This window comes from Hypomesus nipponensis, chromosome 13 (assembly GCF_054491055.1).
Source record: "Hypomesus nipponensis isolate SF chromosome 13, ASM5449105v1, whole genome shotgun sequence".
In the NCBI taxonomy this organism is placed as follows: Eukaryota; Metazoa; Chordata; class Actinopteri; order Osmeriformes; family Osmeridae; genus Hypomesus; species Hypomesus nipponensis.
In genome coordinates, this window is record NC_140373.1 from 18897245 (window position 1) to 18925044 (window position 27800).

General features: G+C 42.0%; 2 protein-coding genes and 1 long non-coding RNA gene across 4 annotated transcripts; 1 reads left to right on the plus strand and 2 right to left on the minus strand.

Annotated features, from left to right (window-relative positions):
* Positions 1 to 2128: 2128 nt before the first annotated feature.
* LOC146260542 (uncharacterized) lies at positions 2129 to 11032 on the minus strand. Of its 2 annotated transcripts, XR_014729511.1 has the most exons (4): positions 10954 to 11032; positions 2602 to 2790; positions 2406 to 2508; positions 2129 to 2217 (listed from the first exon to the last, which is right to left on the minus strand). It is a non-coding gene; the product is annotated as an uncharacterized LOC146260542 (long non-coding RNA). The 2 variants fall into 2 exon arrangements; XR_014729510.1 differs by lacking the exon at positions 10954 to 11032 and having other exon boundaries at positions 2602 to 3197.
* On the plus strand, positions 6031 to 25976 carry LOC146260543 (G protein-activated inward rectifier potassium channel 1-like). Its single transcript, XM_084670041.1, has 3 exons — positions 6031 to 6690; positions 24118 to 24334; positions 25042 to 25976. Exons 1-3 carry the CDS (start codon positions 6031 to 6033, stop codon positions 25668 to 25670), a joined length of 1506 nt encoding a protein of 501 aa, XP_084526167.1. The 3' UTR covers positions 25671 to 25976.
* Positions 20985 to 22998, minus strand: LOC146260544 (uncharacterized). Its single transcript, XM_084670042.1, has 2 exons — positions 22674 to 22998; positions 20985 to 22203 (listed from the first exon to the last, which is right to left on the minus strand). The coding sequence occupies exons 1-2, from the start codon at positions 22906 to 22908 to the stop codon at positions 20987 to 20989; spliced, it is 1452 nt and encodes a 483-aa protein (XP_084526168.1). The 5' UTR covers positions 22909 to 22998; the 3' UTR covers positions 20985 to 20986.
* Positions 25977 to 27800: the final 1824 nt, after the last annotated feature.

The window sequence follows — 27800 nt, forward strand, 5'->3', positions numbered from 1 at the left end:
GGTTTAGTTTATGCAGTGTTGAGGAATGTGAAAGAACACCCTTGATTATTTTTACTGTGATAACTTATTTTGCTTTTGTAAGCCAACACTTGAGATCAGTCAATAAATGCTTCTGGTATTGACTTATATGCTGCCCCTGTCTTCATGTTATTGCTGGACTTATCTTTTTTTAAATGTTTGTAGGTCACCTAAATCATCAGAAAAATTGCCCCCCCTGAGAATTTTTTCAGGAGCCGCCACTGTTGCTGGCATTCGGCTGGGCCCCACCACGGCTGGGCCCCAGAAAGCTTTCCCCTTATGGGCGGCCCTGCTTATAACAAACAGTTAATTTCAACGGTTTTTGGACATGTTAGCAAGCAAGAGTTTCAAGCCATGTCAAATCACATGCTCAGTTTGTCTGCTCTTGAGTGCTGCAAGCAGCCCCAAAACAACTGATCAATGAAGTCAGGCTGTTAAACTTAAAAATAACTTGCTGAGAAGTTATTAATGTAAACAGATTGACATGAGATCTGTTTGAAAACACTAGACTTGATAATCAGAATCAGAAAGGGATTTATTCGCCATGAAAGTTTGCACAGACAAGGAATTTGCTTTGGCAGGAAGGTACATACAATAAACAATAAATAAAAAAATACAATAAAAAATAAATAAGAATCTTAAATTTAAATATATGGTCTAACTATACTAAGGATACATAAACTAGCAATACAAAGTGGAATACAATTAAAATAAAATCTAAGTTGCCATAATATAAAATATAAGTAGCCAATTTACAATATAAAATACAAATATTACAGGAATTGTGATGTTGTGCAAAATGCAAATTGTTTTAAGACATTAAGTCATTTAAGTCAGTGTGAACTCTGGCCTTGTTGAGGAGGCCAACAGCGGAAGGGAAAAAACTGTTTGTGTGGCGTGAGTTTTTGGTCCTGATGGACCACAACCTTCTGCCGGAGGGGAGTGACTGAAACAGGGAGTGTCCAGGGTGGGAGGAGTCGGCCACAATCTTCTTCGCTCGCCTCAGGGTCCTCGAGGTGTGCAGGTCCTCGAGCAGGGACGGACTGGGAGTAAAACTGGACTTTGATCCAGACCAGCCTACCAGAACCGGTCCCTTATACGCCACCACAGCAAGCACCCTGCTGATGCATGCAAATTATGTGCCTGATGTGATGCTATGGGACTTCCACGCTTAATGCGAGCGTGCGTAGCGCGCAAGCGAATTATTTTGGCTGATTTGAGCGAAAAGTCGTTTTTTGAGCTTGATGTACAACAAACAAACATAGCTTTTTGTCCAATTGGTAAAACATTGTCTAGTGAAGGTAATTACGTTTACGTTTCTTAACCTGGTTTTCCATCTTTATATTGTCTCTATAGCTAACTGGGGGTGAGTGGGGCTGTGTTCTTCCTGAAGTCCACAACCATTTCCACTGTCTTGAGAGCATTGAGCTCTAGGTTGTTCTGGCTGCACCAGGTCACCAGGTTGTCCGCTCCCACCTATAATCAGACTCGTCTCCACCAGAGATGAGCCCAATGAGGGTGTATCACAATATAATTAGAATGAAACAGAGTGGAATCTTTGAATGCAGTTTTCTCCCCAGCTAACACATTTACGTTGCCCTTTACGTTGTCGCAACGTCACGCGATGACCAAACATACGTTGCCGCAATGCCTTTGGCAACGTTGCGGGACCATGCATCTGTGGGATGCCAGAAGGTGGCCGCAACGTAATCTAGTGACGTTGCCAGTCCGTAACCGCGACGTCGTGGCAACGTTATTTTCCGACATTGCCAGTCCGTAACCGCAACCTCCTAGCAACGTTATTTTCCGACGTTGCCAGTCCGTAACCGCAACCTCCTAGCAACGTTATTTTCCGACGTTGCCAGTCCGTAACCGCAACTTCCTAGCAACGTAATTTTCCGACGTTGCCAGTCCGTAACTGCAACGTTAATTACTAACCTATATTTCTCAATTCTATTGCTTATATTTGGGCGGTTCATATGCAGACCTCATTTGCCCCAAATGCTACTTGTTCTTGTATAATAGGCTACATAGCAAACTTCAGGAGGACTATGTTTGTGTGGTGTGTAGCCTAACTCAAGCTAATCATAAACAAGGCAGCATTTCCATGTAACATTCAGTCATTTTATTTCAAACAAAGTGCCAAACAGTGAATGAACATATTCTGCCAGTCCCCGCTACAGGTCCTGTCTGTTGGCCCTGATAATGAAGCACAAAATAAGTTAGTGTCCGCTCAACGTAATTGCACGTATGAAAGGGTCTATACAAGTCATAAAAAAATCACATCTAGAATAATATACATCATCAAAAGAATATTATGGGATTCTAGTTTTTGGTCACATAGCCATGTGAAAGGTTGGATTGGGTTGCAATCATGATTAATTCACCTGGCTTGTTTTGAAGGGGTTGCCGGGGCGTGTTTGAGTGTCTACGCTGTGAGGAGCTCCACAGCCTTCTCTCCCAGTCCCGTCTTCCACTTCATCACAGCATCTGCAATTAGAAGTCATTAACTTATTGTTAGCACCAATTTGAACGTTGAACGCTGCGTGTAAGCCATAGTTGACGGCATCTCAAAACACCTACCACTCTTTTGGAACTCCAGCACCTTAAGGCGCTCCTCAAGGTCTTGGAGTTCAGCCTGTGTTTGGGCCACCTGTAGGTCCATCACTGGCACCTCTACAGCGTGTCTGCCCTGTAGTTGCCTGAATAGGAGAGCCTCTCGCTGGTTCTGCTCCAATGTCTTCATCTTGTGGAGCATAACCTGTAATGTGTCTGTCAGTAAAGACAAGTAAAACATTTTTACAAGAGTTAACATGATTGGCATTCACTGTGGTTCTTCTAGATTAGCTGTAACATTGATGTAAATAACACATGTTACCTTGAATGGTTGTATACAAAGCATTAGTAGTACAACATTTGTTGTTTTGACAAATATGTGTCCCCCTGCCACGATCAGAACAACTTAAGTATGCCTTACAAAGAGTTGGCAATGCTATTGAGAAGCTTTGAGTGTCTCTCTAAAGTAACCTGTGGAGTGTACTTTCAGTTCATGAAGTATACTTCCTAAAGAGCCTCAAAGTATACTTTGCAATACTTTCAAGTGCACTTTCAATTAATGTAAGTACCTCAAGAAGTAAACTTAATAAATTATTATTATTTAATTATCACTATGAATTACTAATAAATTATAATGTTTAGGGGCCCCTCAGACACCTCACATCTTGCATCACAAGGTTAGACTGCAGATTCTGAAAGAAGCTATAAACTGCACAGGCATATATTTTCCACAAATCCAGCTCTTCTGATTAAACGTAACAGTCATTTAACTCATGCTTACAATGGTAAACCAGCACAACAATGACAATTACCACGCAACAAAACACTACACTCTAAGCAGAAACATTTAAAAAACAAAATTCATAAAGTTACATTTGTATTTCGAACACACAGCAAACTTGTCAGCAAATGTTTACACTATTTACTGTCTTGCATCATGGGAATTGACTAGCCAATGAGCCACGCTATCTTCATTATTTCACGTCGTTATTTCGTTCTTCAGTCAGTTTGACAGTATAACCTTCAAATTCTCAAGTAGCTTTTTCGTTTTTTTTCCATTAATACTCCAATTGATAATTATTAGTATAAGAGTATAGGGCTTCAGAATGTTTTGGCAGTAATTAAGGTTACAGCTTCAGTAACAAAAAAAGATTCAATGTGCAATGCATAATACATTTTCATAGACATGAATTATTAGAATGAGATGGATCTAAAAAATGTTACCTGTAATGTACTTTAAAAGCAACGTTGTCCATGGGACCAAAAAATAACCTAACCAGCCGACCAAGATACAACGTCGCGGCAATGTTGCCCACTGACCTAAAAATTTCGTTACCAGCCGACCAAGGTACAACGTTGTGGCAACGTTGCCCACGGACCTAAAAATGACGTTACCAGCCGACCGAGGTACGACGTCACGGCAACGTTGCCCACGGGTCTAAAAATAGCGTAAACAGCCGACCAAGATACGAAGTCGTGGCAACGTTGTCCATGGGACCAACTGGCAACTTTCGCTTTATAACGTTGCCACAACGTTGCCAGAAGGTAACGTCGCGGGTTACCAACTGAGCACTTACTGGCAACGCTGCCGCAACGTCATGTGTTATTTGGGTCCCTTATCACTTTTTGACACAGGTCCACTTATGTAACTTCAGTTGTGATAAAGATATCTGAGTTATTTAAAAAGATTTGTGTTGTATTCAGGAAAGTTTGTAGATTCCAAAGATGTATACCACCCAGAAAGTCACATTTTCACTATGTGAAGGGTTTCCCCAGGCTGCCACACATATGGTATTTAACAGAGCTTTACTGACGTACCATGGCAAACAATGGGGTTGCAATGTTTTAACAAATATGCTCCCAGTGTGATTGGCCCAAATTGCCAAAGTTTAGTAATAGGCTACTCTCTCTAGACTGAAGTAACCTTTTGGCTGCAGTCGGCTGCCTTGAAGCTGAGAATGCCATTGGCTGCTTCAAGTCAGCTGGGCTGCAGGCGGCTGCAGGCGACACCGGTGCTGCATGAAGTCGAACGCACCTACTGTCATGACTGTCTTACTGTTCCCCTCCCCTTGTGGGTTTGTCTGTCAGATTCAATGTCAGCTCGTTTGCCTTTTTGGTTTTTCTAAATAAAAACCTTGGTTTGCCTGCAACAGCCTCTGACTCCTTGGACGCTACCTGACAGATACGTGGATTTCTATGACTCACAATGTATGATTCATGTTTTGGTTGCTTGCAATGTTTAGGACTACCTCATTGTTATGATCAGTGACCTATGCTCTTTTGTAAAGCTCTCTCTTGGAAGTTGCTTTGGATAAAAGCGTCTGCTAAATGCATAAATGTAAATGTTTTAATCGTAGACTGTAGTTTCATTAGGCTAAAATACATTTTTACAATTGTTTTTGAGGTTGATTTGTCCTACAGTGAAGTTTAAATCCCGTTTTCCATTAATGAAAAAATAATAATAATCGCGATGGGAGAGGGGCGTAGCCACGGGTAGGCCTGGGTAACCTACCCAACAAACAAAAATATCTCAAAAAAATGTATGCACCGGGTGCACATCGCAATGTAAATAAGTAAAAAAACTGAAAAGATGCCTATCCGTATTTTTCTAGGCCTACCCAAAAATATTTTTCTGGCTACGTTCCTGAATGGGGGGGGGGGGGGGGGGGGGGGGGGGGGGCAGTCCTAAATTTAGCCGTTTTGCTCCTACAGTGTGTGGTGTGCCATGATTTGACAAAGACAGCACACCACACACAAACAGATTTCCAACCAGTCTCACAAAATCTGTCGAGATTTCAGAATAAGCATGACGGACGATAGGCAGGAAGAAATTGCGATGATAGTGTTTGGAATGATTTTCAAAAAAAAATCATGGAAAAAAAGAATAGGGTTTGCTGTTGCCAAAAATAAATTCAATTTAACTTTGTGCTGCGCAGTGACTCCGTTTGTTATGCTCACGTCTTCTCTCAGCTTGCTTTATGATTGGATATTGTTTTGTTTCACGTGATAAACTCGACGTATGTCGTCGGGGTTCCCCCCACACATCAGGATTTCTGATCGCAAATATTCAACATCTTGAATATTTAGGATTAGCGATCGGGGCGCCTCCGACGTCCTTCCGAGCACATTCGGTCACTCTTGACACACCTCACACTAAGGGAACATTTGATTAAATAATCTGTAGAACCATCAAGATAATCGGGACGTTACCTAGGATTGTCGGAAGGGGCGAAATCGGCCCAATTATCCTGTAGTGTGTCCCCAGCATTAAACTCATGAGGATAGGACAGGTTTTCGATCTTCAGAGTGCCGTTTTTACAGACAACAAATATTGCTTTTAATGGGACACTACAAAATAAAACTAATTGGAAACGTAGCCTACATCACGGAGTGCGTAAACATATTTTTTAAACCTTAGGTGAAGTCTATTTGGTTTGGTGCCACTGTTCTGTAGATATGTCTACGATACGAAATAAATTTGGCGATGATTACCAGGTAGTGAACACCAACATGACATTCTCAGCACCCGTGAGGAAAAAACGACAACGATTTGTAGACAAGAACGGGCGGTGCAACGTCCAGCATGGTAACCTTGGTGGGGAAACAAGCCGGTATATCTCCGACCTTTTCACCACATTAGTGGACCTAAAGTGGCGATGGAACCTACTCATATTTATCTTAACCTACACTATCGCATGGCTTGTTATGGCATCTATGTGGTGGATAATTGCATATATCCGCGGTGACCTAAACCACGGCCACGACTCATCCTACACCCCGTGCGTCGCTAATGTCTACAACTTTCCTTCTGCTTTTTTGTTCTTTATTGAAACAGAGGCAACAATCGGATATGGCTACCGCTACATCACTGAAAAGTGTCCAGAGGGAATTATTCTTTTTCTTTTTCAGTCGCTACTCGGTTCCATCGTGGATGCTTTTCTCATTGGCTGCATGTTTATTAAGATGTCCCAGCCAAAGAAGCGCGCGGAGACGCTCATGTTCAGCCAAGATGCAGTCATTTCGCAAAGGGACGGAAAATGGTGTCTCATGTTTCGAGTGGGAAATCTACGGAACAGCCACATGGTATCAGCCCAGATAAGGTGCAAACTCATTAAGGTAAATGTTTGGACAGTTGTGAGATACCCACATATAATCTTACAAGCAAAGCGAAAGCAATTAGCAAAATAACAACAATGATACGAAAACTTGTTGATGATATGAAATTGTTGGCAAACCCTAGCCATTGTCTCAAAGCTTAGTGTATGGGTTTGGTTATGGTTCCTAATTGAAATCAGTTAAATGCTGGCTGAAGAATTCCACAAAACATTTTTGAAGCACTAGGCAAAGGATAGAGACTTGTTCTACCTTAGCGAATATTGAACGCTCTCACTCTCTCTTTCTCTCTTTAAAAACACCCACACATGCACGTTCAAAAAACTTACATTTTGTCAATGGTTTGTTGAGTCAGACAAAAGATGCAGTGGAGGTCATCACTAAGGTAACCCCTTTATCCCTCAGTCAGCAGTGTGGTGTTCAGTGGGCCATATAGCCTCAGGAAACTGTTGTCAGAAACCACTCTTATTGATTTGGAGTTCAACTATCATTGATTACACTGAATATGCAACCTATTGGGAGTTATTCTTTAGGGGATAAAATCAAATATATAAGTCTTGCTTATGCTCCCTAAATTTCATTTGTTAAATTGCAGAACCTGCAGAAAGTTCTGTAACACCAACACAAAGAGAACATGCACATTTGAGTGCATTAAATGACAGAATCTTCCACAGGTGACATGGATGTTTGTAGCGTTTGGACTGTGTAATAAATATCTTCATAGTCACCATCATGCAAGTTGTGAGAGCTGACTCCAGAGATTAGGATACTTCTAAATACAATTACAAACTTAAACTTACAAAAAATATACTGCAACCCACACCTGGGAAAAAGTTCTGTATGGTCGTAATGATTTCCTATACATACATTAATACAAGATTACAGATATTTCTGCAGCCATTAAATACATTTATTGAAATAGTAGAGTATGTGTTTCATGTAAAACATAATCAATTGTGGATACATTGAGGATTTGAGTGAGTTAGGTGAACAAAAAGCACATATATTGTTTGTGGCTAACCTGATAAGCAGGTCATTGAATCGTATTTACACCTTGCTCCAAATTTGTTCTTTGCCAAATAATCCAAGTTGTCACAAGCAGTGGCGATTTCTTTAAGAATACAAGGTAAGCTCAGCTTCCCGTAACATTTTAAAAAATTCATGGTCAAATATTTACTATTGTGTTAACATTTTAAATCCGTTTGAACAATGGTTCTCAACCCTGCCCTCAGGGACCCCTGTCCTGCATGTTTTAGATGTTTCCCTGCTCCAACACACCTGATTCAAATGTATGTTCGTTACCAGGCTTCTACAAAGCTATAAAATGACCTTTTTTATTGGAATCAGGTGTGTTGGAGCAGGGAAACATCTAAAACATGCAGGACAAGGGGTCCCTGAGGACAGGGTTGAGAACCACTGCGTTAGAACACGTTCATATCGAAGACGAGTTCGTTCAGAAACAGCTACATATATTAGAAGGTTGACTGACTGATTTCCTTCAAATACATTCCCATAGCGCCACAGTGCATTTCCCTGTGGAAGCTCAGCTTCCATGGACTTTAATGAGGCTGCTTTGAACAGTTTTTTTGAACAGTGCTTCAAAACTATACGGTCGTTGGATAAATGTTGCAATTATGTCCCGCCCTGGACACTCAGCGTCTCTGGGGGTGAATGGAGGAGTGGGCTGGCCTGGACGCTGTGCTTCCGCGTGATGATTGGAGGGTCTGTCAAAAGACTGCATCTCCTTTTGATTGACAGTGATTTTGGACTATAAAAAGTCGCCAAAGCTATTCAAGCTCAGTCCCATCACGGATTTTGTAACTGTAGTTGAAAGACAAACTGCTGCAACCTATTTCTTGGTATTTACTTGGTGAAATTGCTAGCCAATTTTCATCATACATTTCATACAATTCTACATCATATTCCTTGTTTCAGTTTAACCTAATTCCCACATTTCCTTCGGGTTTAATATTTTTTGGTTAGATTGTTTGTTCATTCATTCAAACAGTAGGCTAGGCTAGTGTCGTAGGGGTGAACTAGCCAGTGAACTGAAAATGTATATGATGTAGGCCAAAAATGAGCTTCCCCTATTTGAAAGACCAGCAGCTGCCACTGGTCACAAGGTATATGGATATACCACATTATGATAAACAGGATATTAAAACACTGAGACTATGTAGGTGTAACCAGTGTGAACTGGTGAAACTCACTCCTCAGGTATTTATTGGGCCACCCGCCATAGCTTAGGTTTGTAAGTATAAGCACCAAGGATAGTAAGAAAGAAAAACTGTTAAATGAAATTATAGGTGAAAATGTTATGGAGGGACAGAGATATATCCAAATAGGAGACCCTGACTGTTTACAGAAGCGCTTCTCAGCAGGGCAAACGCAATGCAGAGAGAAATCCACGAGAGACGGCCAGGCACACTGGCAGTTACTCATGCCCCCTCACCGGACACATCAATGATGTCCAACACTGGGGGATGAATAAAGAGGAATAATACAGTGATCAGGGATCTGTAAAATGAGCACCAACAAAAAAATCTGAAACGCATGTCAAAATTTGTATGCATTGATTTGCATTTTAATGAGTGAAATAAGTATTTGACCCTCTCTCAATCAGAAATATTTCTGGCTCGTAGGTGTCTTTACACAGGTAATGAGCTGAGATAAGGAGCACACTCTTAAAGGGAGTCTCAGTTTGTTACCTGTATAAAAGACACCTGTCCACAGATGCAATCGATCAGATTCTAAACTATCCACCATGGCCAAGACCAAAGAGGCTATCCAAGGATGTCAGGGACAAGATTGCAGGGCTACACATGGCTGGAATGGGCTGCAATACCATCTCCAAGCAGCTTGGTGGGAAGGTGAAAACAGTTGGTGCGATAATTCGCAAATGGAAGAAACACAAATTAACTGTCAATCTCCCTCGGTCTGGGGCTCCATGCAAGATCTCACCTCGTGGAGTTGCAATGATCATGAGAGCGGAGAGGAATCAGCAAAAAACTACACGGGAGGATCTTGTCAATTATCTCAAGGCAGCTGCGACCATGGTCACCAAGAATACAATCGGTAACACACTGTGCCGTGAAGGACTAAAATCCTGCAGTGCCCGCAAGGTCCCCCTGCTCAAGAAAGCACATGTACAGGCCCGTCTGACGTTTGCCAATGAACATCTGAATGGAGAACAACTGGGGTGAAACAACTGGGTGAAAGTGTTGTGGTCAGCAGAAGGTTCAAGTTGCCAAACAACAGTCTTAAAACCTTAATTATTTGTAGAAAATCTGTGGGACAAAATCCCTCCTGAGATGTGTGGAAACCTGGTGGCCAACTACAAGAAACATCTGACCTCTATGATCGAAAACAAGGGTTTTGCCACCAAGTACAAAGTCATATTTTGCAGCGGGTCAAATACTTATTTCACACCTTAAAATGCAAATCAATTTATAACCATTTTTAAATGCTTCTGTTGTTGTTATTCTGTCTCCCACTACTCACTGTTCAAATAAACCTACCATTAAAATGATAGACTGATCATTTCATGTCAGTGGGCAAAAGTACAAAATCAGCAGGGATCACAAAAAAAATCCCTCACTGTAGATGCAATGGTTAAATCTTTGTGCATTGTCTGTGATTGGGTTTTGTGTCTTAATGTGTCAGATTTAATTATTCGCTATTGTACAGCACTTTGGCTAACAGCTGTTATTTTTAAATGTGCTTCATAAATAAATATGACTGACTAAAAATAGCCCAAGTAAAATATCATTAGTTTTTATTGCTCCATGTAAGTTTCCTAAACCTAACGCATATAACAGTAGTCCCATTTTCCCATTGATGTTTACAAAGAAAAAAAAGTTGCTTTTTAGCTTATCTACTATTACTACTGGACTATTGTCAGTTGGAAAAGGAAAAAACGAAAAACTGACCCAGAGATTTGAGGTTTTGGAGCTGCTGAGGTGAATATGTCAGTCTGTACTGAGCTTTGATTTGGGCCGTAGAGGGACATTGTTGAATACTTACAGAAATAAGGATGTTATGTCCCATTTATCAATTTGTTTTGCTTCCACATTTTTCCTACAACCAATCCTACTTTATCAATCACTCAAACTCTCCCATCTTTCACATATCAGTTAGGCTCTGTCTCCAACAAAAACAATTCTGTGCTTCTTATTTCACTAGACCATTTTTTAAATCCAGTCCACTTTCCTAACCTTCTAAATATACATAACCATAACAACCATATCCAAATAAAAATTACTTTACCTTTTCCAATTAAAGCAGCATGGCTGCCTGGTGCTTATATCAAACCAAAATGCGTAGACAGTGGAAAACTGAACCAACACAGTCTCCTTCTTGTGAAATGTCACACCCCTGTGTCCCCGACACCACTATGAATATCAATGTCAATCTGCTCACCATCTGTGGTCCTACTGGCAGCCCAGTCTAAGGTTAAGGCAATCATTAGCAGAGCATGAGGAGACTAGAAGTATGGTAGAGGTTATCACAAATAATTTTTACATTCCTACCTAAATTATGTGAGTGGATATGAAATGTAACCCAGTGTCATGAGTTCCAACCCACATCTTTATATCCCTGTTGGTATTTTTAGAGTGTTGATGCGCTGATGTGATATTAACCAGGTTTATTGCAGACACAGAGGGTGATGATGGTAAGGTCCGTGGGTGCCAGACAGGAGGGAGTGAGGAGGGAGTCGTAGATTACAGATTATGGATTAGGTAGTCGTGATGTCTATGGTACACAGGGGCAGAGGCGGATTCATAATTTTGAAGGCAAGGCAACGACCAACTACCATCAAAGTAGCAACGTCGAACTGGTAACGAGTCTGTGGGAAGGCAGGGTAGATGAACTGTGCAGGTAATGATAGACGGGTAACAGGTGTGTCTGGTTGGGAAGTGAACTGTAATTGGGATGTGGACTGGAGTATTGGGGTATGTGACCTGGAACACAGCCTGGACAGACACACAAAACCAGGACTGGACAAGACAGAAATGTAACAGTACACTCGTTCACATGGAAAGCAGAAATCCCTCGCACAGCTGTTGCGTTTTTTTGACATGCCGCACTGCATGCTGGGTACCCAAGAACGCTGACCTTGATGATCTAGCTGTGCTCCGACTGCGTGATATGACGAGATGCTAGTGACGCGCTATGGTCTCAGAATCTCCTGAAATGGAACGCGTCTTTCTGCCTTGAAGCTGCTTGCGCATTATCATCAAGACCCCATGTATATGTCAAGATAACGTCCAAGCTAACAATTTAGCCAAATCTGACTGTAGCTTTGTATACCATATGTACTGTGTTCTGGTTGTTTGAGTTAAACAACTTGCTTAATGAATTAAATGGCTGTTAAATGTCAAATCCAACTATAAATGTATAAAAGAGAGCGTTCCGACCAACTCTGAATAATTTTTAAACCTAGAGGTTTAAAAGACAACCTTTGCCTAAACTGACGTGCACCAACTCAGAGAACTGAGTTTCAACATCCATTTACACATTTAGTCTCTATTTTTGACTCTACTCTTAAGGCATAACTATGTTTAACTTAATGTCTGCACCTCTCTGTCACCAACTGTCTCTGGAGTGGGGTTGGGGGCAGCCCCACACACCAAGACAGCGACAGTCCCCCTTGGTTGGAACATGAAATCTGTTCTGGGGGAAACAACTCTAAAATAGGTTATATTTATACGAATAAGGATGAAAACAACCAGCCCCCATTTGTCTCCAACTAGTAAACTATAACACTAAAAATATACAGCAATGGAACTATTACAGTAACAATATACAATATTACTTAAGACACTAAAAGTCAGCAGTGTGGCATGCTGGGACATGCAAAGGATTAAACCTTTAGACTTTCATCAAAGTAAAAAATGCTGGTTTGTCCTTTTTCATCAATGTCCTCAATAAAGCAGTCTTCACAGCTACTGTGTCTGTGGGGTGACTGTCTGTCTCTGGAGGGCTGGCAGGCAGGGGCAAGCAGGGCCTGCAGGCAGGCAGGCAGTCAGGGCAGGCCAGCTGGATGAAGCTGTCCTGGGGTCAGGGCTGAAGAGAAGCTGTCCAGCCTGAAGGGGGCAGTCCAGCAAGGGATCTGTTTTTCTCTCAGCATCCTCTTTTGAACTCTGTTGAGCAGGCCTCTGCATGACCCTCCAGACTTGTAAAAGTGAAGAAAAGATCTGTCAGTTGTGAAAATGAAGCTTTTTACATCTACACTTGACATAAAATACAGTTTTAACTGTGAAATGCAGTGGCATTACTTGAACTTAAATCCAAGTGTGTTGACCTGATGGAGACCCGGCCATGCAAAGTCACTCAAAACATTTGGCTCGATTCCAGGCTCTGGCAAGAGTATTTAGCTCTGAACTGGTCAATGTATACACATCTGACCAAAGACCGGAGGCCTGTTCCATAAAGCCAGTTTACCGAATAAGCCACACTTATGTCAGTTAGTCGGACTCATTTCTTGTTCATTCGGTTCCATAAAGCTAGCTCAACGTAGTTCGAACTCGGTTACTATGGCAACTTAGGCTACGAAACTAGTCTGGTCAGGGTCAGACTAACTGTCAGGCTTAGCGTGACTTGGTGCTTAACCAGACGTCCCTGTAACACTGACCCAACGGGAAGACGATGATTTACCACGTATATTCTCATTTTCTTATTCTCATCAGTTCAACATTGATAGAAAATCAACGTAAATAGCCTACATAGGCTACAACATTTAGCCTAATGCATTAAACAATGATAAACAATGCTTTGATAGGCTACGCACCATAGCCGTTAAATGTATGGATGTTAGTTTGTGATTTCAAATGTTTAGGCATCGGGCGTAGTCCTACATCTCAATCTAAATTATCCGAGTATAATTATCATAGCAATATAATTGTTAACAGTAGCCTACAATTGCAAAACGAACCTAAATCCGCCCCCCATTTCCCCGATACAAACCCCTTGTTAAAAAGTTAGCACTAGGCTACTGGATAATGTTTTAATTAATAGTAGGCTATTTATTTTAAACAATGTCAAAAAAAGTCAATTTAGATTAGTTTAGAGGGTATTTTTTAATCAACGAAGGTCTACGTTCACGACGTCAATCATGGCGTGTCATTTTACTTTGAAGCAGTGGATGAGTCATTGTACACGATTTAAAGGGGACGTTCTTTCTGGAAGAAGTCATGTGGCCGTGTGCATTGCTTTTGCCGTGGTGGATTGTATGATCCATGTTTTACCTTTCGGGCTGTTAAAAAATAGGGTGCACGCGCAATTAGCTTGACTACGTAAATCTGACTTGAATTAGTAGGACTGCGTGAGCTGAAATTGGCCTTTATGGAACCGCTTAAGCCCCGCTTGACTAATTAAACTTATTCAAGTCTGGTTTAGGACTTTAAGTCTAGCTTTTTTGAGCGGCCTTTATGGAATAGGCCCCGGCTCAACCTTTGCCTGTAAACAGTGATTCTGACTGAGACCTTTTAAGTAGGCTGATTGAGTGAAACTAGCCTGGCTAACGTAGGTTGCTTTTTCTAGAAAATGACAAATGAAATAGGATTGTTTTGAAAGATCCTATATACTGGCTATCTTCAGCAGACTCTTGTCTACAAAAAGCAGCCCTCCCTGACGTTTTAGGACTAGATTTGAGTGAATTACAATATTGTTTACACACTGCAAGTGAGTGAGCCAAGTCTGTCTCTGACGCAGTCTCACTCCACTTCCAAGTTTTCCACAAATCACAACAATAGTTGGAGCATCTGGCTAAAAGCACAATTCCCACATCTCCTAAAGGCTGCCCCCCTCGTCATTTTTGGTGTGACCGAACTGAGAAATGGTGAACTTATGAACATGACGCGACCAAAACATGGCTGCCGCCTAAGCCTATGTGGTCTCCCTGGCGCATAGGCTTATTACAAAGACTTTCACGACCCAAATAAAAATTCTGAGCCGACTTACCGAATGTGGCTGCCTCCAACACGGCTACCAGGCGATTCCAGTTAAAAACAACAATGGCCGCCGAAAAATAATTTATATTTGTAGCGGCGAGCTGCGATTGGAAGCGAAATTAAACAGGAGCTAAAGACAAAGGGTGGGGACTTGGTCAGCACACCATTTCCAGAAAGGATGTGTGTGTCTTGCCAAGCTGGCGCGTGTTAAGGAGGTTGACCACCTGTTCCTCTTTGCGCAGTATCGCACAGCATTTTCAATATGCGACATGCGCGACAAGGGGTGAAAATGCTGTGCGACACAACGCAAAGCGGGACAGGTGGTCACCCTAGTGTCCAGGGGCAGGATGAATCAGTGAGAATTTGGAGCGCGCTCTGTGGAGCGATTCACTTGAATTTAATCATATATTGACATACCAAGGTGAAATTGTTTATGGTACTTTAGAGTGATGTTGTCTTGAACCATATTGGGTTTAAAAAACTGTCAAAATTGATTTATTAACACAAAGATATTGAGGCAATGTGGACATTTACATAAATACACTTCTTTCAGCCATTTTGTATACCATTTCTTATTCAATTTGGCCCTTTATAAAAACATGTATTCTACACATCTGGAACAAATTTCACGTCGATTGGATCTATGGTTCATGAGGAAAAAGGTTTTGAAGGTTGTACCAAATTTGGACAGTCAAGAACATTCATAAGTCTGACAATATGGGTCCTTGAGGCTTTTTTGTTCCCCATGAGAAATATGCATGCATACCCATTTTCAGGCATTTTGGAGTAATGGGGCACTGGGGAAATCACGTAGACTTTTCCTCCTACCGGAGGAACCCTAATGATAGTGGTTTCACCTGACTAGAACTAGTTCACACTTTGAATGTAAAGACGTACAGTATACTTCAGACCTAAGACCCCTTGATTACATGCACTTTTACATACTTCCTTGCTTAACTTTCTACTTTCTAATACGTACTGCAACCCTTATTTCATGAACAGATATGGCAAAAAACTCCAAATAGTTGACATTGCACTTAAAGCCCAAAGTAACCAACCCAGTTAAAACTACAAGATTGCGACTGACTCCTCCGGATCCCTTTGGTGGCCCAAATGTAATTAGGGTTCCTCAGAGGCCTGTTCCATAAAGCGAGTTAACCGAATAAGCCAGACTTATGTCAGTTAGTCGGACTCATTTCTTGTTCATTCGGTTCCATAAAGCTATCTCAACGTAGTTCGAACTCGGTTACTATGGCAACTTAGGCTACAACATTTAGCCTAATGCATTAAACAATGATGAATAATGCTTTGATAGGCTACGCACCATAGCCGTTAAATGTATGGATGTTAGTTTGTGATTTCAAATGTTTAGGCATCAGGCATAGGCCTACATCTCAATCTAAATTATCCAAGTATAATTATCATAGCAATATAATTGTTAACAGTAGCCTACAATTGCAAAACGAACCAAAATCCGCCCCCCATTTCCCCGACACAAAACCCATGTTAAAAAGTTAGCAGTAGGCTACTGGATAATGTTGTAATTAATAGTAGGCTATTTATTTTAAACAATGTCAAAAAAGTCAATTTAGATTAGTTTAGAGGGTATTTTTTTATCAACGAAGGTCTACGTTCACAACGTCAATCATGGCGTGTCATTTTACATTGATTGAAGCGGTGGATGAGGGAGCTGTCATTGCACACGATTTAAAGGGGACGTTCTTTCTGGAAGAAAGAACGCACATGTGGCCGTGTGCATTGCTTTTGCCGTGGTGGATTGTATGATCCATTTTTTACCTCTAGGGCTGTAAAAAAATAGGGTGCACGCGCAATTAGTTTGACTATGTAAATCTGACTTGAATTAGTAGGACTGCGTGAGCTGAAATTGGCCTTTATGGAACCGCTTAAGCCCCGCTTGACTAATTAAACTTATTCAAGTCTGGTTTAGGACTTTAAGTCTAGCTTTTTTGAGCGGCCTTTATGGAATAGGCGGGAACCTATTGTTTTTGTTAGTATTCCTATTTTTTTTTCTTCTCCGTTAAATGGCTCAATAGCTCAAAAAGTCCTCAACCCGATTTTTTCCAATTTGGCCCAATGATTCAACACTCATTACTCCCAGACGGCTAGTGGCCCATTTACGCCCATAGGTGGCGCTATAAAACACGCCCAAAGTCAACGTGATTTCCCCAGCGCCCCATTACTCAAATGCCTGGAAATTGGTATACATGCCTTATTCCTCTTGGGGAACAAAAAAAAAACTCAAAAACCCATAAAGTCCGCCATGATAGATTTTGCTGTACTGTCCAACTTTCAAAACCCCTTTCCTCGTGAACAATAGATCCAATCGACTTGAAATTTGTTACAGTTGTGTAGAATACATGTTTTTATAAATGGTGAAAGTAAATAAGAAATGCAATATTAAATGGCTGAAAGGGGTGTAATTATGTAAACGTTCACATTGCCTAATTACCTTTGTGTCAATAAATCAAATATCATTTTGACTGATTTTTTGACTGATCATTTTGACTGGGTTTTCAAACCTAATAGCGTTAAAGAGACAATCACTCTGAAGTACCATAAACAATTTCACTTTGGTATGTCAATATATGATTGAATTCAATTGAATTGCTCCACAGCACGCTCCAAATTCTCAGACTCATCCTGCCCTTGACACTAGGGTGACCACCTGTTGCGCTTTGCGTCGTGTCTCACAGCATTATCACCCCTTTTCCCGCACGTCGCATATTGAAAATGCTTTGTCATACAGCGCAAAGCGGGACAGGTGGTCACCCTACTTGACAGCCCCCACCCTCGGTTTTTAGCTCTTGTTTCATTAGGGTTCCTCCGGTAGGAGGGAACCTATTGTTTATGTTAGTTAGGGTTCCTCAGGTAGGAGGAAACCTATTGTTTTTGTTAGCATTCTTCTTATTATTAGGGTTCCTCCAGTAGGAGGAAAACTATTGTTTTTGTGTTTTTGTTAGTATTCTTATTATTATACTTCTCCGCTAAATGGCCCAATAGTTTAAAAAGTCCTGGACCCGATATTTTCCAATTTGGCCCAATGATTCAACAGGTCACTCATTACTCCCAGACGGCTAGTGGCCCATGTATGCCCATAGGTGGCGCTATATAACACACCCAAAGTCTACGTGATTTCCCCAGCGCCCCATTACTCCCAAATGCCTGAAAATTGGTATACATGCCTTATTTCTCATGGGGAACAAAAAAGCCTCGAGGACCCATAAGGTCCGCCATGATAGATTTTGCTGTACAGTCCAAATTTGGTACAACCTTCAAAACCCTTCTACTCATAAACCATAGACCCAATCGACTTGAAATTAGTTACAGATGTGTACAATACATGTCTGTACATAGGGTGACATGGAATAAGAAATGCAATACAAAATGGCTGAAAGAAGTGTATTTATGTAAATTTACACATTGCCTCAATATCTTTGTGTTAATAAATCAAATATAATTTAGACTGATTGTTTTCAAACCTAATAGGGTTCAAGACGACCATTCTGAAGTACCATAAACAATTTCACCTTGGTATGTCAATATATGATTGAATTCAAGTGAAATGCTCCACAGTGCACGCGCTCCAAATTCTCAGACTCATCCTGCCCCTTGACACTAGGGTGACCACCTGTCCCGCTTTGCGTTGTGTCGCACATCATTTGCACCCCTTGTTCCGCACGTCGCATATTGAAAATGCTGTGTGATACGATACAGCGCAAAGAGGGACAGGTGGTCAACCTACTTGACACACGTGCAAGCTTGGCGAGACGCACAAACATCCTTTCTGGAAATGGTGTGCTGACCAAGATCCCACCCTTGGTCTTTAGCTCCTGTTTCATTTTGCTTCCAATCGCAGCTCGCCGTTACAAATATAAATTATTTTTCGGCGGCCTTTGTTGTTTTCAACTCGAGGAGGGCAGCCTTTAGGAGATGTGGGAATTGTGCTTTTAGCCAGATGCTCCAATTATTTTTGTGATTTGTGGAAAGTGAGACTGCGTCGAGGGGGTACATCTTCTTGACTTGGCCTCAGAGACAGACTCGGCTCGCTCACTGGCCATGTGTAAACAATATTGTCTTTCACTCAATTCTACTCCTAAAACATCAGGTAGGGCTGCTGAAGATAGCCAGTATATAGGATCTTTCAAAACAAGCCTATTTCATTCATCATTTTCCTGAGAAAGCGACCTCCGTTAGCCAGGCTAGTTTCACTCGGTTAGCCTATTTAAAGGTCTCTGACAATCAGAATCAATGTTTACAAGCAAAGGTCGAGCTGGTCTTTTATAAGATGTGTATATATTGACCAGTTTAGAGCTAAATACTCCTGCCAGAGCCTGGAATCAAACCAAATGTTTGGAGTGACTTTGCATGGCCGGGTCTCCATCAGATCAACACATTTAGATTCAAGTTCAAGTAATGCCACTGCATTTCACAGTCAAAACTGTAGTTTATGTCAAGTGCAGATGCTTTCCGAGCGCTACTCCGCCTGGATCGTTGCGACGAAGTCCGGCGAAGTCCAAAGCGGGCATTGCACTTGCATGGCAGGGTAAGTAAGAGGCTGGCTAACAATACAGCCATGTTTCATTTGATAACAACATTTGGATAGGCCTTTTAAATGCTTGCAATTACCCATTATAATGGAATTTGGCGGGATCTGTGCAGCAATGGAGAGGTGTGTAGCCATGTAAGCACGATTTTGATTACTGTGGAGCAGTGTGTCCAGGATGGACTGCAGAGTGGCCCTTCTGTCACCTCAAAACCAAGTGTTTGGTCACGGGTGACTAAGACGGTGAGGATTTAAAAATACTACTTCCCTGCCTTTTCAAATCTCAGTGGGAAATTGGTGTTATTTTGGTTGATTGTAGGTTTGATAATACTTTAGGTCCAATGCAATGCTACATAATGTTCTAATACTGCATTTTCCTCAATAATTTAGATTTTTCTTTCAGGCTGATCCACAACCTGTTGCTCAATGCAATTTCCTCAAACCTGGCAAGAAGCGGCAACAAGCTCCCCTCTGTCTTCCCTCGCTAAGTTCATGTGGGTCACCCAAAAAACTTTTTAAAGCCCTCAAGGTAAGGTATAGTCCACATATGCCCAACAAATACACAAGTTAGCCTAATGTAAAATAATCAGTACTATATAGGATATAGTATGTGGCAGTGTAGGCGAGTAAGGTCTTTTCACCATTTCTTTTAGGAAGTTGTGCCAGACTGTGCTCTCTTTTCGGTCATGTGTGACAGCAGTGAGACAGACACAGCCTCTGAGGCAGGTCGTCAGGATTTCACCAGCAGTCAGGAAGAGCAGGATGTGCAGAGAGGAACCTGACATGTTCAGCAGCTTAGCTCAGCCCCATAGTGAGCATGGTAGTGCTCTGAGTTGTCCAAAGTGCATGGCATTTTATGATGTCTTCATTAAACTGAGCCCTGAGCAAGTGGTGGAACTTGAAAGAAACACCAGAAAACAGAGCATAGAACCACTATGGCATGATGCACGCAAGCTGCACATAACAGCAAGCACAGCCAGCAAGGTGCCTCAGCGAGAGACAACTGACCCAGCTAAGTTTCTTGCTGAACACCTTTACCCAAGGTTCCAGGGGAGTGTGGCCACAAGGTATGGGAAGGAAAGTGAGGAACTTGCTAAAATGCAAATGAAGGAGAAGGGCTGCAAAATGATGGACAAAGGGTTGGTGGTGTGTACAGAAGACCCATGGCTAGCAGCAAGCCCTGATGGCATCATTGATGATAAGCTGCTAGAAGTCAAATGCCCTATCACCCTCAGTACTTGCACATCCCTTAATGATGCATTCACTGCCACAAACCAAGACATCAGAGTGCAGAATGAGCAGTACATTGTAAACCCAAAAGGCCCCAGAGGTTACTACAGGCAGGTACAGTTAGGGATGCACTGTCTCGGACTGCAAACATCCAGTCTTGTAATTTGGACCCCAGTACAGCACCTGGAGCTTGATGTGCCTTATGACAGTGACTTTGTCACCACATATATGCAGAGGCTACGTGGCTTCTACTTCAAGCACATGCTGCCAAAAATGTGTGGATGAATTTGTGGAGGGAAGACTGCAGTTGAGCAACAAATACAAGGACATAGTCTTAAAAGCAGCTCAATAGTGATGATTTACAATCAGACATCGAGGAAGGTCAAGACATGTTTTTCTTGTAGCAGCATTGGTTGCTCTCCTGCCTTTTAAAATATTTTTGTGCCACCAATATTTTCCAATAAAACATTTGGATAAACAGAAATGTTAAGTCTACAATGCTTTTGGGGTCAATAATAATAATTGATCAAACAAGTTTTTATTCAGTCTTGCTTTATTTTGGTACCAGTGGTTTCCCCAGGTTTGATAGAGCCGCACAAACAATGACAATTTTGTCTATTGTGCAAAGGCTGGTATCGTTTCTCCGTTTTACCATACTGACTGGTAGGGTGTTCCGCAGAATTCTGAATGACTTGAGTTTTCCTATGGCCCTTTCCACATGGATTCTCACTCGTGACATTTTTCTAGAGTGTGTCACCTCTAACCCTGTCAGTTGTTTTCTTCCCTTTGTAGATGCTGGTACATGGAGACGGACACATTTGGTGGCAAAGTATTCAGGAAAGTTGAAGCCCCGATCAGCCAGTACATGGTCTCCTTGTTCAAGAAGGTCAATCAACCCGGAGTTCTTTGTTATAACCTTGTCACTAGCACGACCACCCCAGACTCTTGATAAAAATGTAAAAGCTCCTGTAGGACTAATGCCAACGAGGAACTTCACAGTATTATGTGACTTGTAGTGGGAGTAGGTGATTGCTCGTGTTTGCAAACTAGTTGGTCTCTCAATGAACACTTTAGTACAGTCTAGGATACATCTAACATGTTGGAAACCTGTAGTCTTGAAGAGGGTGGGGAGATTTCTTCTTATATCTCTTCTGGAGGGCCACCGAACAAGGCATTGCAACTCTTTAGCCATCACCTCGAGCCATTCATGGAAGATGTTTGAGACAGTCCCACAACTAACTCTGAAGCGAAAAGCTAGGTCTTCATGAGCTAAGCCTAGACGAAGCTTCATTAGGACGACAAGAAACTGCTCGGGAAGGGTAAGTATGGTTGATGAAGCGTTCCACATTGCCGTCAGGTGAGTGAGGAGGGTGAAAAACACAGCAGCAGATGGTAGATCAGTGTAAAAATGAGTGTGCTTGTCATCATTTAAAATAAAATCAGACAGACTGCCAAACATATGATCTTGCAGGCGTTTTTCTTGATCTTCATATTTCTTCTCCAGTAAAGCCACTTTTCTCTTCAATTCAGCATTTTCATTTTGTAGCTGGTCAATGTCTGCCATTGACATATCTGTACCCACAGCAGTGCATCCTTCTTCGGGGTCAGCATTAATGACCTCTATGGTAGGAGAATCAATGGACTCAACCTCTGATGGTCTACTATGTCTCCTCTGGTACCTCTTCAACTTGTCTGAGCCATCAGTGGTGGTTTTGTGTGCAAACACTGATGGCACATAATCTGGGTGGCATGGGTCCACTGATGGTGCACCTAAAATAAAAGTGACAGAAACAGTTAGTGTTAACAGTATTTCACTTTGTTGAGCATCATACATGTCTAGCACAATCCATAACCATTCTGGTTACATACACATTCCAGTGTAAAAGTGTAGCCTACTATTTCCATTATATTGCTTAAAAATGATAGGCTACATGAGACACATACTGGGGTTAGTGGGAAGCATGTATGTGGTGCCTACTTGGGCAATTACTGTAGGCTATTTAACTGTATATTGATGGAAAACATTCTGGTTCTTATGACTTTACAGTTACAAACATATCATGTGTTTCATAACATTAAAGTGTATCAACTGTTCTGTTGCGTATACAATGTAGCGACGTGTACCTAGCGTTAGCTAACTAGTTACAATGAGTTTAGTTAAGCTAATGCGAAATCGTAACTTTTACTGGCTTGTTACTGGTCATGTAGCCATTACCTATTGTTTATCATGAGTTGGTTACCTGAAACAAAATGACTGCTACAGATCCTTGAGTTCTTGCCAGGCTGCCAAGCCTCTCTTCGCACAGCGTTGATCCATGCTCGTCGTTTCCCCTCTTCTTTAGGAAACCGAAACATTTTTATTTTGGAAAGGGTGTTTGTTCCCGATGTCAGGTTGCACCCCACAGCACAACAACCGTAGCCCAACGTCAGTCTGCTCATTAGCTTCACTTTGACAGATTTTGTATTTGGTACCATATTATCCAGCAAATACTAACCCGATACCTAATATATTTGTCTATGCCCGATACAAACGAACACTGACCGGAAGTTGACTTCGGGCCAAGCGCATAACCTTGGCAACAAGCGTACGTTCGATGAAAGCGTCTATATCAAAAGTAAGTTTTCTTGCTGTACCAGTTAATAGAAACAACACCATGGTATTCACTTACAAAGCTGCTACTTTATCTAATTCAGAAAGCTAGTCAGCAGGTCCCCCATCTAGCTAACTTTGATAACAAAAAATCTGACAACGTTTTGTTTGAGAGCGTTTTGTCTGAGAACGATGGCGTTCGGTTTGAGCGTTTTGTCTGAGAACGATGGCGTTTGGTCTGAGAATGATAGAGGTTTTTCTGACGGCGTTTAGTTTGAGGACGTTTTGTCTGAGAATGACAGAGGTTTTTCTGAGACTGAAGCCGTTTGGTCTGAGACTTGACGCCTTTTCGTTTGAGTCTGAGGATGTCCTAAAATGAACACCGTACTGAAGTGCCATCAACAATTTCACCTGGGTTTGTCAAAATATGATTGAATTTGACTAGTTTAAACTTTGGCTGAATCTCACAACTCTTACCACAGAAGAAACAGTTTCCTTTTTATACAGTAACTGAAGATTTCAATATTCAACACTGAGAATAGCTCAATGGACTGGGACAGTGACCAGCAAAGTATAAGGTTGTAAGTTTGTAATATTATAAAATAAATGTCTTTTTTTATTAAAAAGTCTTTTTATTGGAATATCTTGATCAAGTAAAAGTAAAAACTCATTTGTATGTGAATCACATTTTTATTGAGAATACAACTTTTACTATGATCCTCTTATTCCATCCTCTTATTCAATTTATATTACTCTCTGGTATGAAAGTGGCAGGTAGCTTAAATTAAATGGATGTCAGAACTCCTGACTTAATACAAACATGTCATGCTTTTCTCATTGGCTTTCAGAAAATACTCCTTCTCAAGACAACATTCTGAATTTTTTTCAATGGAATCACAAACATCAGGGAATTGTTTACACTTGTTCTATTCAACATTAATTAAAACAAATATAATCGGTATACACCTCATCCAAAACCCACGTTCCCCTTTTGTAGATTAGATTTGTTTATGCTACCTTATGAATACATAAATCAAATGTACATGCAAAACATACAATAGCAACTTACTTGATGCTTAATTGTGTGCCCTTAGTCTCGCCAGACCCCGGAGGGAGAGTTCCTGCCCCTGGACCAGTGTGAGCTGGATGTTGGGTTTGGGACAGGGTCTGACCAGCTTTTTCTGGTGTCTCCTTTGACTATCTGTCATGAAATCAACACCAAGAGCCCTTTCTTTGACCTTTCTCAGCGCTCACTCAGTAATGAGCAGTTTGAGATAGTTGTTATTCTAGAGGGCATTGTGGAAACCACTGGTAAGAGTATATTAAATTCTTTAAAAAAAAAAATCTCGATTAGCATGTTTGTTCATTCACAACCTGTCCATTATTTTAATTTCCAGAAGTGGTTTAGGCATTTCTGTCATTTGTCTCCTTTTTTACTTACCCTTTTCTCTCTCTCCGACATTCACTCACACACACATGCACACAAGCACAAACAAACATACACACTCAAATACATGCATGCACACAATGGTGGTATTAGGCACGGATGGACCGGGCAGTCGCCCGGGGCGTCATTTTTTCATGTCACGTGGGGGGCGCACAAGCATAAAAAAAAAGAAATCTCAGCGCAGTTTTCTCTTATCTATCATTTCAATTTGTGGGGAATTGGCATATTGGTGCCCCCTTCAGGCGGCTACAGAGACTTGCTGAGACGGTGCTGTGCAGCGTTTGCCTTTGTTTGCGCCGCCAGGTAATAGCGGTGCTCGTGTACTGTCGGGGGGCGGCCGGCACGGGTAGTGGGGGCGGCCGGCACGGGTAGTGGGGGCGGCACAAGGTTTCTTCGTTCTGGGGGAGGGGGGGGGGCATGCGGGGTGCAAGTGATAAACTCGCCCAAGCCGCCCAATGTGCTAGGTCCGGCACTGCATGCACACTTGTATGCAAGCATTAACACGTGCACACACTCACATGCGGCGCGTGTCTTATGTAACCCATGTCTGTGCACCACTCTATGGTTCCAGGTATGACATGCCAAGCCCGGACATCTTACACAGAGGATGAGGTATTGTGGGGCCACCGTTTCCTGCCTGTCATGTCCTTGGAGGAAGGTTTTTTTAGAGTTGACTACTCCCAGTTCCACAACACATTTGAAGTACCCACTCCCCCCTACAGCATGAAGGAGCATGAGGAGCAGGCCTCCCTTACTTGGCCCAACTCCACCTTCTCTGTGCCCTTGCCTATCTCCCCCACCCTGGGGAATGGAAGCCGCCGTGGTCGTATAGAGAGACTGCTGTCAGTGGACCGCGGTGAGGACCAAGAAGGGAGGCTCCCAGGTAGGAGCTCAGGTAAAGAGGAGCGTGTCCACTGGACCCTGGCGGCTGGCAAGACCCAGCCAGGGGCGAAGGCCTGCAACTCAGAAGTTTCCAGCTTCATTATTGCATCAGGGTGGCAGGTAGGGATGGAGGAACATCTAGTGGCCTTGGAGGATGGGCCTAAGGAGCCAATGGTCCGTTCAGCAGGTGAGATGAAGAAGCATATCTTGAGCCCCATCCCTGCCTCTGCTCCAACCCAAGTTCAGATGTCTTTGGCTAGGGCTAGGCTAGAGAATAATTTGCCTGCTAAATTGCGTAGGATGAATGCAGACTATTGAATGATTGACTACAACTAGCAGGTGGTTTGACACAAACTCTGTAAGAGATGATAATCTGTTATGACTGTGGTAAATGGACAGCACTGTGAAAACCTTGCCTATTTTAACTATTTGGATTCATAAGTGTTCTACTTTGAAGTGGTTCATTGCCTTAAATACAAGGATAATGCTAATAAGCCGTTCTAATACCTAATATACAATATTTTCCTTGTGTGTTTTTCCCCCCAAAACACTACTGAGTACTGTCTAAAAGCTACTGTCATGTTGCAAAGAATACTTGTAAAATATAATAAATTTGATATCTTGCTGGTCCAACTTACCTGGTGGGACAATGTAATTAATATGGGTGTAACAATAGAATAACTGAATGTTATGCATGTCCCTGTGACATCCGGTTCAACCAGGGATTATGTCAAAACGAAACTGGAGAAAAACTGAATTATGAAAATTCAATAAATTCACCAAGGCTGACATGGAAATCCGCCTCCAGGAGGTAGACATTCAGAGGAATATGATCTATGGATATGCTTATCATGCCCCACGGACTGCTACGTCTAGAACCGTGTGAGAGGACATGCCGTAGCGGCAGCAGTCAGTGCCTCTTCCGAGCCCTCAACAGCACCTGAGCAATTCAAAGCCAGGTTCAATGACCTCTGATAGAGAGACAGAGAAAGTTGGCAGGTACAAAGCAGGAGGCTGGGGCTAGAGGCTGGGTGCTGCTACGGTACATCACAGCTCCTGTTGCTAGCAGAGGAATTACTGCTTCTACCCTCACCACCAAAAGTATGATGAGGGTTAGAGCTGCAATTTATTTCGTAAAAATTCTAGTTGATCAATATGGAAAACTACCAATCATTGTATTTAAAGGCATCAGTTGATTACATGTATGTTATCGATTACCCTGAATAATTCATACTAAAATAGAATATGACAATAATGTTCCAAGAGCGCCCTGAGCATGCTAGTTTCTCCACTGGCAGCAAATGTATTTGAAAGAGAAGAGACCTCCAGGCAAACCCAGAAAACAACTTGTTTTGCTAACCGACAAAGGCCAAAGTCAGCAGGAACAGTACAAAGCAACAGTCTGCTCAACAGCAACTGTCTACAGCCTCGGCCCTGAGAGCCTGGGCTGGGGGGTGCCCACTTTCATTGGGCGGAGGACCACTTTCATTCTTAGATTGTCTTTTTATGTTAATAAATGTTTGGATATCACTTGGGCGGCTGTGGCTCAGGAGGTAGTGAGGGTCGTCTGTTAACCGCAGGGTTGGCAGTTTGATCCCCGACTCTTCCCATGCCATGTGCCAAAGTATCCTTGAGCTAGACTCTGAACCTCAAGTTGCTGCCGATGGGGGGGCCAGCGCCTTGCATGGCTGCTCTGCCGCCGTTGCAATGTGTGAGTGTGAGTATGAATGAGTGAATGAGAGGCAAATTGTGAAGCGCTTTGAGTGCCGCTATGGTAGAAAAAACGCACTATAGAATTTACTATTTACTTGCCTATGTGGTTTTCTTGTAATACCAGGATGATAGAGCCTTAGAGTCCTTTTTGACACCATCTGGGCCCTCATCTACCCGCCAAAGCCTTGTTCGCCATATTTAGACAGACATAAGAAATGCCTGTGCTACGGAGATAAGTATGACTACATAAACACAGTTGTAGGCATTGTCAATTTAACATATGTTATGTTAGCAGACATATTGTGTGCTAAACAAAAAATGCCACACAAGGAGGTTAGGCTTTGAAAAGGACTGACAGCACAAGCCAGTGACTTGTAAGTTATGGGTCCCAAATTCTAATGCAGTCATATGCAGTTGTTTTGTTAGTTTCCCTAAGCCTTACCTTAACTCTAATGACTTGTGTAGAATGCTTGAGCTAAACAGGAACTTAACTGCATGAAGTGCGAAACGTCTGTTTTTAATAATACATTTTTATGAGGCATCTCTCTATTAATTACAGGAATCTCTGTGTGTGTGTGTGAACAAATTAGAATGAATTTAGTTTCCCACAATCAGAAAAAGAACCTGGCACTCTGCAAAGTTCATATCTTGCAGGTGTCCTCTTTAGGATAAGCATTTCAACCTTAAATAATGAAAAAGAATGAGAAAGAATGAAAAAAAGTTGCTGCAGCTTGG